This window comes from Hylaeus volcanicus, chromosome 5, assembly GCF_026283585.1.
Source record: "Hylaeus volcanicus isolate JK05 chromosome 5, UHH_iyHylVolc1.0_haploid, whole genome shotgun sequence".
NCBI classification, from domain to species: Eukaryota; Metazoa; Arthropoda; class Insecta; order Hymenoptera; family Colletidae; genus Hylaeus; species Hylaeus volcanicus.
Window position 1 is genome coordinate 4,749,733 of NC_071980.1, and position 13,121 is coordinate 4,762,853.

Consider the following 13,121-nt stretch of genomic DNA (forward strand, 5'->3'; position numbering starts at 1 on the left):
ACCATAAAGAGGCGCACACGCGTACACATGTTTCCGCATACCGGTGCTCGTTTCACTCTGGCTTCCCTTTTCGTCTGTCGTTGGATACTTGGAACAATAATAATGCTAATGGTAATAATAACAATAATCGTAACAATAACTGCAATCTCGAGTTACGCAAAATTCGACGCGATGTTGCACCAGCTTCATATACGCGTGGGTAATTGTGGACGGGGATGAAAATCTCTGCGATGCACTTTTCCCCGTGTATTATTTTCCATTCTTGCTTCCTCTCCGAACGAATAATACTTGCCGGACGTAAGGGAATGTTTACATCTATTAAGGATCGCGTTTAACGATGCGTTGAAAAGCATCGCAATGTTATTTATTTTCGTGATTTGAAAACATTTTATCGAGATTGAACATTTTAGGTTCGAATTACTTTTTAAATTAAAGTCAGAGATAGATATGATTTATAAATATAATACAATATAATATTTTTAATATAGTGCTCCAGAAAATCCACTAATTATAGCTCAAATTCTTCTAACCCTTTTAATAATTACTTTCGACAAATGCTCCAAAAAAGTGTCTCCAATTATTTTCTGAAAATTCCTCTAACTAAATCTGAATTTTATAGAGAGTCCTCTTCTTCCTCCTCCTCCTCCTCCAGCTATCCTCCAGCGTATAGAATTCTCTGCTCTATAACTCCTTCAGTTCTATTTAGCAGAGAATTCGTTGGGCGGCGATAATCGTTTCAGTTTCTGTAGATTTCCGGTGCACCGTGCATATATATTTTGCACTCACGTATTATAATACTTAGACGTGGGCGCCACGATAATTTCCTTAGCTGGATTCCACTTTCTTGTCACAGCTCCGTTCCGAACGCTCTCGCCATAAAATTACACCTTCGCTGGAGAGAACAGGAGGGAGAGGAAGCTCGGTCACGTACCGGTTTCATTTAAAGGGGTATTGTATTTAAAATCGTCACGGCTTCCCTTTACTCATTTGCGCAGAAATTGGTAGAATGCGCTCGGAAATCGTTGCCGCGCATACATAACAGGCACGTGACCAATTTTTTCTCCGTCGCCCTCCTCGAGACTCCGCTCGTTCGCTCTTCGCACGTTTATCCAGCGATTCAATCGATCGCAACAGGTAAAAAGATGACGCCTTAATAGTCCCGTGATCGAAGGTTTCGAATTCGTTTGTAATTTCCCTATAATTTCAACCATATTTCTTCGAACCAGATGAAACATTTTTATTAGTTCTTCTTAATGTTGCAGTACAAAGGATAGGCTACTTCATTCGTAAAAGTATTAGCTGTAATCGCTATTAAAAAATATCAGGGTTTCCGTCGCTCGGGGTCGACGTTTTAACCAGCCGTCTACATTATTTCGCAAGATCGATACCGTTCGCGTTCTTTAAAGCACGAGCAAACGGAAAGTAGCGTCGTTCGAAAATAAAAGGAAGAACGTCAGCATTATAGAGTAACACCCTGTCGATCCAGTCGATCAAAGATCACCGTCATTACGACTAACGGGGGACGTAGTATCGGCTGCAAGAAAGATTCATTTTTCACGAGGGGTTGGAAAAAAAACGGCCATGTCGTCCTTAATCATTGAAACGATCCCCCGATACACACCGTCGCACCTTTTCCAACGATGCTCGTCCGTGTCTCCTTCGTACTCTTTTTTTTTTTCTATTTTCTGAAATGCGGACGAGGAACATCGAAGGGGGCACGAACGGGATGGCTGGTGACTATATAAGAAGAAAGGGGGCGAGAGGAAGACGGGAATGATGGGGGAGAAAAGTTTAGGTCGGTGGGGCAGAAGGAAATCCCCTTTCGGGAATTCCTTGTTTCCGACCTCGATCGATTTTTTCCCTCGTGAGCTGCAACCCGACGTGGCTACACATCTTTTGCTCGGAATGAGATCGCTCCTGAAGGTGGAATATGAATATGGGACTGGGCGAAATAAACGCCGATGAGCTTCTCGTGTTCCACGAAACTCTGGAATTATAGTCATTAGTGTGTCCCGGAAAGTATTGCGTGTACAAAAATCTTCGCTTATTTATTTATTTATTTCACGTTGCTTTCCACTGTAGTCACCGATGGCAACCACTTTAAAAGGTTATTTTATGTAATCTAAAATTCTCAAAATATCTATTTCTCGGGAGCATTTTATAGATTATATATTATTGTATATATATATACATTTTATTTAGTAGGTTAGGGGCTATAAATTAATAGTAACATTTACAATGAATTTTCAGTGTCCAGTGTAATTCGGCTGGCGGGATACAGAATCGAATGGAGCGATATTTTAATTCTGACTGCGATATTGGGGCCGCGTGGAAATTAATCTGATATTTCGAGTGGAAAAAAATTAATTAAAGTGCTAGTCGGTATTTATTCCCAATGGCCGTGCGAGTATCGATGCCATCTGCGCGCCCCCCTCTGGCCAAAGACCTGATTACTTTAATGGTAAAATCGATTCGAATGGAATGTTTTTCGTGAAGGTACACATTTATCTTCCTTACATGAACTCGGCCCGACGCGGGTGTAGGTGTCGCACGAGGCTCTCTCGTCGAAGGGAAATAGGACAGACGTTACGCGTCGTCGATTTTCGTAATGATACTGCAATTAACTTCAGCCTCTTGACAACAAGTATTATGCGGAGTTTCCACGTGCAAAAATGATTGGCGACAGTGTTTGCGACAGATTAGATAAAGATTTACATAAAATATAACGGATTTACCCTTCCTGGTTAAAAAAAAAAAAAAAAAAAGAACGAATGATATTTTGAATATTTCCTAAATTAAAGATTCACTAATAAAAGTAATTGAAAACGGCAAACTTTGAAGGCTTTGGGACTGGAAACTTGATGTCTTTTAAGCAATTACGAACTTTGTAAAATAATGACTTAAACTTCCTTTAATTTCATATAAACTACATTATACATTACTATTATAAAAATCCCGTTGAAATTGACCCACTACTGGCATTAGTAACAATAGCACGCGGAAATCCTGCTTTACGTATCGTTTTCGTTTCCCCTCGGCGTGAAAACGTTGGCATTATTATCTCGAACGTTCTTGCACGCGAGACGACTTCTTTGACAATCTTGAGCAGATTGAATAATAATACACCTTCTTCTCCGCTTCTTCTTCGCTGGTCTCTTTTTCGTTTCACGGTTGGCCGCGGATTACCAACGGAAAACAATCAATCATCCCTCGATATCTCGCAATTTTCCGCTTTCGATCATCCATCCCCTCCGCCCCAACCTTACCCACATGTCCGTTTCTTGCTGAAAGTAGCGTCAAACAAACTCTGGGCGGAAGCGTTAATGCTCTTCTCGAGCGTTGCCCGCGATTCCAAGGAACGTTAAAATGGCAGCTGTAACGTAACTCGTGGTAGCAATGGCCGCGATGGGGGGGGGGGGGGCAGGGTGGATAAGAAAAGTTATCAATTACTCTCCTCGCTGGGTATTAATCAATGGAATTTCCTGACAAACGAGTTCTTGTTAACGGTTCACGTGCTTCCTTATGATGAAAAATATATACGACGGTCGTGTTTTCCTTCGCGTCATTTTTTAAAATTAGAATCGGATTAATAGTGAATTTCCGTCCGCATTATGCCAGCAACTCGATGAACGTTTTGACCTGAAATGAAGGCTCTACACAGTTTTAATGTTGTATAATTTGTTTTATTTTTATAGCTTTTATATTGATCCAGTTTTCGAATGCCAGGCTTAACTGGGTTTAGCAGAAAAATGCAATATGAATATCCCCGAGTATCCAGAGGTATGAGCTTTAAGCGGTTAATCTCCTCCCTCATAATGTTCGTGCAAACAAAGCGTTAACGAATATCGTCTTGCATCATAGAGACTTAAACGATTAGGCAACGAATTCAAATTGATGTCTATGGTTAACTAACATCACCGAAAGCTTGTACAAGCATTTTTCTGTTAGTAAAAACTCGTGCTATAGTAAGATAAAATCGTTTCTATTATAGTCGTTTGATTGGACTTCGGGATATTCTTATTTAATTAAAAAAAAATAATGTAATAAATTGTTACCGAATAACAAATATATTTTTATACCCGAGTGGTCCATTTTCTTTGGCCGGATGGCAAAAATTTACGACACTTCATCCTGGATTTGCTGGTGGACTCGCAGAGACAGGACGAAACACCATAATTTTTGCCATTATGGGCAAGTAAAATATACCTCTTAGATAAAGAACTGTTAGTGGACTCCTCAGATCCAGTACGAAAGACCATAAATTTTGGTCTTATGGGCTAATAAAATATACCTCTCCGACGTAATTCGTTTACGATTTTTATAGAGCAAATAAATCTTCGTGAAATCTCAATGTATTATAAAAATCGTTAGGAAAAATTTACCCTACACCTTCATCATTCTGATCAATTTTTCAACGTCATGGTTGAAAATTCAATTGAATACCTATAAAATATTCGAATATCATCAATCCTGGTATTAAATTAGTCAACGTGTAATTTTTACTGTATAGAATTTCCGAGAATTTATTTCCATTCAGGAAAATCGCTCGTCGACGCGCATTCGATATTACTTCGATATTATTACGATATTACAAACATAATAAATATCGAAATATATCGCGGGAACAGGGGGAAAAATAAATTGAAAATCTCGAGTTAAATGTTTCCGTAATGTTTAGAATTACTCATTTGCCGAATTCAATTTCGAGAAAATTGTCAGCGATAACTCGAGAACGAAAACGGAGAGATACGTATTGGAGTGTTCCGGTTTAAAGTATATATTATACCTCGACCAGAGACAACGTATCGATAGCGCGGTCTTTTATCAGCGAGGGTATCCATCGATGCAGAACCACGGCGCATTCGATTTCCGGTCCTTGAAACATTTGTATCGCGGACAAAAGGAAACAAATTCGCGCGTTGATTGTTTCGATGGTTCTCAAGCGGCCTGTTGTCGCGAGATAACATATATCACCCGTTTCGGTAAAGAATGTTATCCACTTCCTGGTGGAATTAGGGTTGATAGTACTTGTTGAGTTTTTCTGTGCTGGAATACTGCAGCACCTTAGCGATTCAGATACTCTGCGAATATTATTCGAATGCTATTCGAATTATTTATTATTAAAATATCATTCGAATACTGTTTGATTATTTAATATTCTACTACTCAATTATTTAAAGTCTACTCACAGTGTTCGAATACCGATAACTGAATTAATTAAAACTCATATATTCGAAGCCTGTTAATGCTACAAGTGAAATACTCGAATATTAAATTATTCGAATAGATTCAACCGCAGTTAGAGCGCAGATTTTCACTTTTAGCGCGATGACATTCGTTTTGTTTCTCGATATGACGAACGGAGTACCGGGCACTTTCTAATCGAAGCAGTTCGTTTCATTTCCGCGATGATTTGTCGCGTAGCGCCGTTTGAGTAACGTTAAATTCGCGGAGGCAATTTCGATATTGACTACATCGGATGTGACTTTTACTGGTCCGAGAGCACCGTGCCAGGAAAGGGTGGAGAACGGGTGAGAGACCCTCGGCTGAGAGAGGAGCGTTAGAACAGGCCTGAGAAGAGATGCAAATCGACGGCTCGAGGAAAATAATGTCAGGAATACCGTACGTTACAAACGGGATAGCGTGCTTAAATTAATTTCGAACGGAGGCTAAATCTTTCCTGACACTTTATTGCGATGATTATAATTGTTTCTTGGGGATTTCAATTCCTAGGCGCTATACATTTTTTTTTTAATAATCATTAAAATAACGAATTAAATTCCTGTACGTTCGTTTAATTATTCACGAGTGGTGAATTCATCTCTGAAGTGCATTCTACGTCCTACGTTACACTTTGCATATATTTCTCGACCAACAACCAAACACGGTCTTTCGGGACATTTTCATCCTCCTCTGCAGTCGCATAACTCTCGCGTGCAACCTGAAAAATCTACCATCGGGTCACGGCATATACGTGCACATGTTTACAAGAAACATTCGAGCTATGAACTTATGCCATGCACTGTTACAACGTTTGACGTAGGCACGTAACGAATAAAATTGTCTCTTGACTTTTGGGAAAGGAAGGAAATTATGTGAGTTCTACGGTTGCATGGCGTCAAAAAATTGCCAGGTGTCTGTTGAAGCATTTGTATTAAAGGGACATTTTGATTTTTTTTTTTTTATGTTGTAAATAAGAATTTTTGATAACGAACAAAAATATGGAAAAAGATGGGATTTTTATAAATGGTTTCTATTATGTGGAACGAAACGTTGCTACAAGTAATGCTATTTAAATAATGGTATTCGAGTAATGATGTTTGAGTAATGGTATTCGAATTCTCAATTGAGACTCGTATGCCATTGAGGGAATATAAGATTTTAGTACTATACATGGCAGCTTATGAAACTCGAGCAAACGGCGGACGTACAGCTTTAGACGTGCAACGTAGTAAAGATCCCTCAGGGAGTAGTCTGAGCCTGATATAGATCAGACGTAGAGTCATGTAACTACAAGGTGTCATTTGAAACTGCTTACAACACTAATTCTACCTAATACTCGATCTTTTTAAACCCGTGAAATACACGAGTATTCGAATATTTTGTGCATCGATGATATATTCGAATTTTATCGAATACTGAACCATTCGAATACTAAACCATTTTAAAATTGTGCTATTCACATGCAACACCATTCGAATTCCAATATTCAGTCTATTTGTGCAGTTCAAGTTTTCATTAAGAATTCGACACCTAATCTACTCGCACACCCTCAGGCCTGCTCCGTACAGGTACACAAAGAACGATTCAATCGACTTCAAAGTTTCAGCAAAAATACGTCACGCTCCCGCACCTCTGATCTGGCCCTTGGTGGACGTTTCTCCTCTAATTTGTCCCAATTTCTCGTCCTCGAGGGCAAGGTATAAAAAGAAAAAAGAAATGAATTGAAACCACGGAAGCAATTTAGATATTACTTACGTCGAGAGTGGTTCTCCGCTATCCGAAGAGAACCGACAAAGTTGCATGGGAAAAAGAGTAGCAGCGAATGAGGGGAAAAAGCTCCACACGGAAAAGATGGGTGCTTGTGTGTGAGAGCAGAGAAAAAAAAAAGAAGAGTGGAAGGGAGAGAGCGTAAAAAAGAAAAGTGTAACGTAGGGGCGAGCTAGAAAGCCGCGCAATTGGAAACGGCTGTAAAAACAGAAGGCATTTCAGTTGAGGAAACACGACACCGGAGGAAAGAACGAATAGCGCCGTATCGTTCCGGTGTGTCCGAAGATTCTACCATCGTTTTTAACCTCTGACGATCCGCTGTCACTGGTTGCTTTATACCAGGAGTGCGCTACTTAACCCGTCTATTGTATTTAGAAAGGCTGACGCTATTTGTGCTCGACTCGTGCACAACCAGCGAGGAAATACGTGAATACGTGGCCAGAGAAACGAGATCACCTCTTAAAAACGGTTTGACGAATTGGCCAAGATAGAAATTTATATATTTATACTATGATTTTAATATATAACTTGAATACCTACTTGAACTCATTACGATGTATATTTATATATGCATATTATTCAGAAAAATATATACATGTACTGTAATGGTTTGACGGATGTACAGTTTGACGAATTGGCCAAAATAGGAATTTATATATTTATACTATAATTTTAATATATAACTTGAATACCTACTTGAACTCATTACGATGTATATTTTTTATATATGCATATTATTCAGAAAAATATATACATGTACTGTAATATATTTTAGTATAAAATATATATGAATATACAGGTGAGGAATATGTTATACATTAAAAACACACACATACACTGAACCATTGAATATTAGATAACAAATACTACGTATCTTTCGATAGTATACCACAGACCATACGTCTCTCGCCCAATAACACAACAAATTTGTAATTGCCCGGTTGAAGACACCCCCAATAAGAACCGTAAAAGTACACGTGTACGAGTGATTGGATTTATCCCTCCCTCGCGTCCACAAAAAGAGACTAACGTCATTGGAAGACTAACCACCTGTTAGACATCGTTCTCTGGTTAATACGTTGCAGACGATCGTCTCACCGTATCGTTTCCAACAACGACCATTTCCTAAATCAACGTGAAACCATAACGCTTTGCTAACTTTTCACTGTTGAAAAACACGATGGAAACATTAATAATTTGTAGCAATTCGAAGCTTAATCTTATCTTACATGATCCCGCAAAATTCAGCGGTATATTAAGTTAATATTAAAACACATCCTAGCAATCTCATCTAAAGAATAAATTAAGCATCTCCTCATCGGTCCCTCCTACAAAGCCATCAATACCAAATTACATCCTCCTGAAAAGCAAATAAAATTTGGTCACACACGTCTGCATCTACGTCCAAAAGTAGCCAAGGTATTCAACCGTGCGCGTTTCAAATGCCTCCGAGCCACCGTGGAGTGTACATCTTTATATCCGTCGTCTGTCGTCCGACAACATGCCCGGGGATATTAAAGTCGTCTAAGCAATTCGAATAATATTCGCGTGCCGGGGTGGGTTGGAGTTTTCCGGCACTCGAATGCCAAGGAAGGATATCGTCGTTCCAGGAGTGGGATTGAAAGAATGAAACACAACCCGTGCGCTCGACAAGAGAAAAGAAATGGCAGGAACGTGGAAGCGTCGGCGGATGGAGACACATAGAAATGAAGGTGCGCGAGCGGGAAGACGGTGAAATCTCGGCTTCGAAGCGAAACGAGATAAGAGAAATGTCTCGCTGTCCCGTTAACGCTCGGGAAATATTTTCCCACGTTGCGAAAAGACGGGAACGTGTCGATGCAGCGATTTAGCGGCTTTAATAAACGCGTGTGCTCGCCTCCGCGTTGCTCGTTTCCGCGCACCCCCGTCTGACGTTTGGTCTGTCATCGTTTCTGCACACCGAGGTATACTTGCTGGACCAAATACAGGGTGTAACTGAAAGGCATGGTTAAACCTTTGGGGAGGGATTCGCGGAGCAGTGCTTCTCGAAGTTGAACCACTAGTAGCCACCTACAATTATATTCAATATTCCTTTTTGTATGCAACAATACCCTCACAGTATATCGCGCTGTTCGATAAATTTAGTAAATTCCCGAATTCCTGAAATTCTTATCAGTCACTCCCCTTCTCCCCCGTGATTTAATACGTTGTGAAATTAATTTTACTAGGAATTCGGTAACTGTTGCACAGCGAGCGAGACTCTTAAGTATATTAATGCCCGTTTAGTAACGTGACTTTGAACAGCGTGTTGAGAATAAAAATTCCAACGGAGGTTTCGCCTACCTCGATCCGCAATTTCACCCACATAACCGAATTACGAAGTTTCTCAACTCTTTGGCGAAGTTTACCGCAACTTTGAAACGGCCGATATTGCCTGCTTAAGCTCGTTATAATCCACTTATTATTATGAATCAGCAGATAGCTCCTCCTGGTGCCATTATACGAGCAGCTTTATCCAGGTCATTTGTTGAAATATTATGAATAATTCGCCCCATTGTACATGATTTTACTCATAACGTTCGTCCATTGTTAAACATACATTGTGATCGCATTTTAATTTCAATTAATTTTCTTTAAAACAAAAATTTGTTTTTCTTAAAAATGAATTTAAATCAATTAAATATAATTTAAACAGATTACAAATATTACATTTAAAGTAGCTTTCCTATTGTATTTAAATCGTTCGTTTTATACTCACGATCTATTTTACAATTTACATTTAAATGTAATATTTCCATTGTATTCAAATTTTATTTAAATTGGAATACAGTTCAATATTAAGTTATTCATTACACTCGAAATTCTCTGGAATTACTGTTTCAATAATAAATTAGAATAACTATAGTCGAAGATTTGTTCGATGTGTTTTTGTTTAGTTTTAGATTATTATATGAAATTATTCAAGAAGAAGACCACCGCCATAGGTCAGAATATTCAATGAATATTCAAATGAAACAAATATGATTATATTTCTTATTAATTGGTGTTTACTCTTTTCAGATTTGAGTCCTGCCACAGGACCAATATTCGTCGCTCCTGTTGGAAATCAGACGGCAGCGATTGGTCGTGAAGTCGTTTTTTCCTGCAGCGTTCGCAACATAGGGAAGTACAAGGTAATAAAATAGGAAATGGGCAGCATGAAACCGTATTAAGCTGGACAATCAAATTCCCGCGTATTCCCCACGGTATCGTTACATATCGAGATGGGAACAATCCACGAATATCTACACTTGGGACACTATGAAACTGCATTTAGTATTATAGTGCTTGAAGGGCACAAAATACATTCAATCGTTTGTGTTTTACTTAATTTATGCTACGTTTAGAATCAATCCTTTCTCCTCTACATCTTTATTTATTCGAAACGATTATTTAATTTCACTAGTCTTCACTGTCATTTGAACAATCCCCGAATATCTATTTAAATAGTATATTATTTTATAAGTATATAATATATTTATAAATAATAGAATTAATATATTAGATATACATATATTAATACATACTATTAAATAATTAGTTTCAGCAGTGTCCACAGTATACACTCATTTCATAACTGACCATTAATTGTTAATTATCGGTCCGATAGTTATCCCAATAAATTTACAGGTCGTTCAAATAAACCAATCAAAACAAATCTCGTTAGGAACTAGTTAGTTATTGATACATTATTTATTCTGCCAAATTACCAAATCATCCAATTAAATTATTCAGACTAATGTGAAGCGTTAATTGGACATATGAAACCGTTGATGCGGTTACACGTTATTACACACATTGTTGAATTCATTTGCAATATCTCTTTATAAAAATTCTTTTGCTCGATCAATAAATATATTAAAATTATCCGTTAAGGGGTCTGTCTAGTTTCGAGATTAAAGAGAATTTGTTTCTTTTTCAAACATCTTCCTTATTTACTTTGGATGTAGATGATGCTCATGTTACAGTAGATTAAAATTTTCGTTTGAAATTGTCTTTTTCAACAACTGCAAGAAGAGCTTTTATGTCGACAGTGGAGATAAATGTTTCTAACACTGTCCATGTTTTACCATATGAAATTTCACGAATATCGATCGTATCTGTTTGAAAAAAATTCCTGCGTCTCGTCGAAACGCGAGCAAATATTCGTAGAATATCTAAAATTGTCGCACCCAATAGTTTTCAAACGAGAAAATTGTTTCGTAAATAATATAGACTGCGAAAAAAAGGAATTCTAAATATTGTTCAATTTATACACATGGAAAACTAGACAGACTCGTTAAATGTCAATTTCATTTCTGAAAAATAACGAGAAATTTATTGGTCCAGTGATTGAACATTTTACTAGTACTAATTAACATAGACTTTTGTTTCTCATATTCTCGATACATAAAAGAATTTTTATGGTATTCATGAAGAATATTTTCGGTTGTTTTTATTCCCTACATTTTTTATATTTTATTTCAAAGCTTCTCCTCGTTATTTCCTTGTTATTTCAAATAAACATTTTTAAATAAACATTAGTTCACACATACTGGTACCTTCGATGTGTTTTGTTTGATCTCGGAAAATCGTTCAGTGAAATGTTAAACAAAGCAAGCGTCTAACGCGAAAGAATCCATCAATATTCAACGACCTCGCTCGTATTTCATTTGATGGCGAGGAAACAAGGTGAACAATTAAAACACGCCACTCAAGTATTCAAGGATGACGGATACACGGCAGAATTGAATCACCGTGGACCGAAAAATTGACGCCTTTCTTTTCCCTTGAATTCTCTAACATCAACGACCACTTACTCTATACATATACAAGAACTACGTGGTCAAAATGCCAAAACGTAGCCAATGATACGCTATTATTCGCATAGTAGCGATAAAAAAAATATTCAATCGAAATTCGTGCTATTTATAAGAAAAATTCATCTTCCTCGGGCAGGAGCAAGTCACTGCACATCAACCTCGCGCACCACGCGGTTTCCATTATTTTTTTATGCTCATTAAGCCCTCGATCGAACTATATAATTTCGTCTAATTCTTCAGAGACACATTTTCAACGCCCAAAACTCGAGAACAATTCCACGTAAAAGAATTCTCTTTTTAAAGCGGCTAGAGTCAGAAGACCCTCTTAATCTTCATACAACAGCTACGTGGTCGCGCAGCCGCCCGAAAGTCAAACGGATCGACTTAAATCGCTTGCACGCCGCGCTGAAAGAAGAACAAAGAAGAAGAGGAGAAAGAAGAGTGATTTCGTTCGCATTCCAGTCCCGCGTTTGTGTACGTGTTTGCGGAAAATTCTTCCTCGCCCTGAGCTCCTTCTCCGGCCTTAATCCGACCTGGAGCCATCTTCCCTTCGACGCCGGCTATATTTAGTAATAAGTTTCATGACCGGAATCTATACAGGGTGTATCCTAACACGCGGGACCCACTTCACCTGGGGATGCAAGAGCCCTGAAAAAAGTTCTCATAAACACGTGCTCTATGTGACCTGGTTCTGAATTTCCAGCCATTTTTGTAAGTACTTCGGGAATGTCCAAGTATTTATAGCAAGGACCAAATGAAGAATGATGGAGTTTAGTAGGGTAGAATAGTTAGGATTGTAGGTACTCGATGTTGAGTTGCAGAAAATCAAGGCGGTGTTCGTCAGACAAGATTATTGAAGACTCATTCATCAACCTGGAAGTTCACACACTTTCATAAGGATCGAAACACTCTTTTGCTCGGTGAGCTTCCTACCTGACTGAACATATCAGGCTATTCCTATTCCTCGCTTCTTCATCAAAGAGCAGGGGTTAGTTACGTATGTATGACGGCGTCTGCTCGAACTACCATTCCCAAGATACATATAATGTTCTCTTCTTTATGTTAAGTGAAACCAGATAGTTCCAATTCGATCATTCCTTCTTGATCCAGCCCAGTACCATTCCATCGCTTCGGGCTGACTTTCTGCTCTCCATTCCTCTGTATTAGGTGCGAACTATAAAGCTTCATATATTTCAATCTTAGCTAGATTCAGCAATGACTCGAGCGACGATTAATTAAAAATTAAGATTTGTAAGTACCATCGTTGAGGTGAAAATAATCTTCGGGGTCTACTTCAGTCAAGGTGTCAGC

General features: G+C 38.4%; 1 protein-coding gene across 1 annotated transcript in view; it reads left to right on the forward strand.

The window, feature by feature from the left end:
* LOC128877270 (lachesin-like) overlaps positions 1-13,121 on the forward strand; it is a 72,583-nt gene that overhangs the window by 38,272 nt on the left and 21,190 nt on the right. The window contains exon 2 of the mRNA XM_054124432.1: positions 10,030-10,142. Coding sequence (XP_053980407.1) covers positions 10,030-10,142 — 113 coding nt within the window. The remainder of the gene's footprint in view (positions 1-10,029; positions 10,143-13,121) is intronic.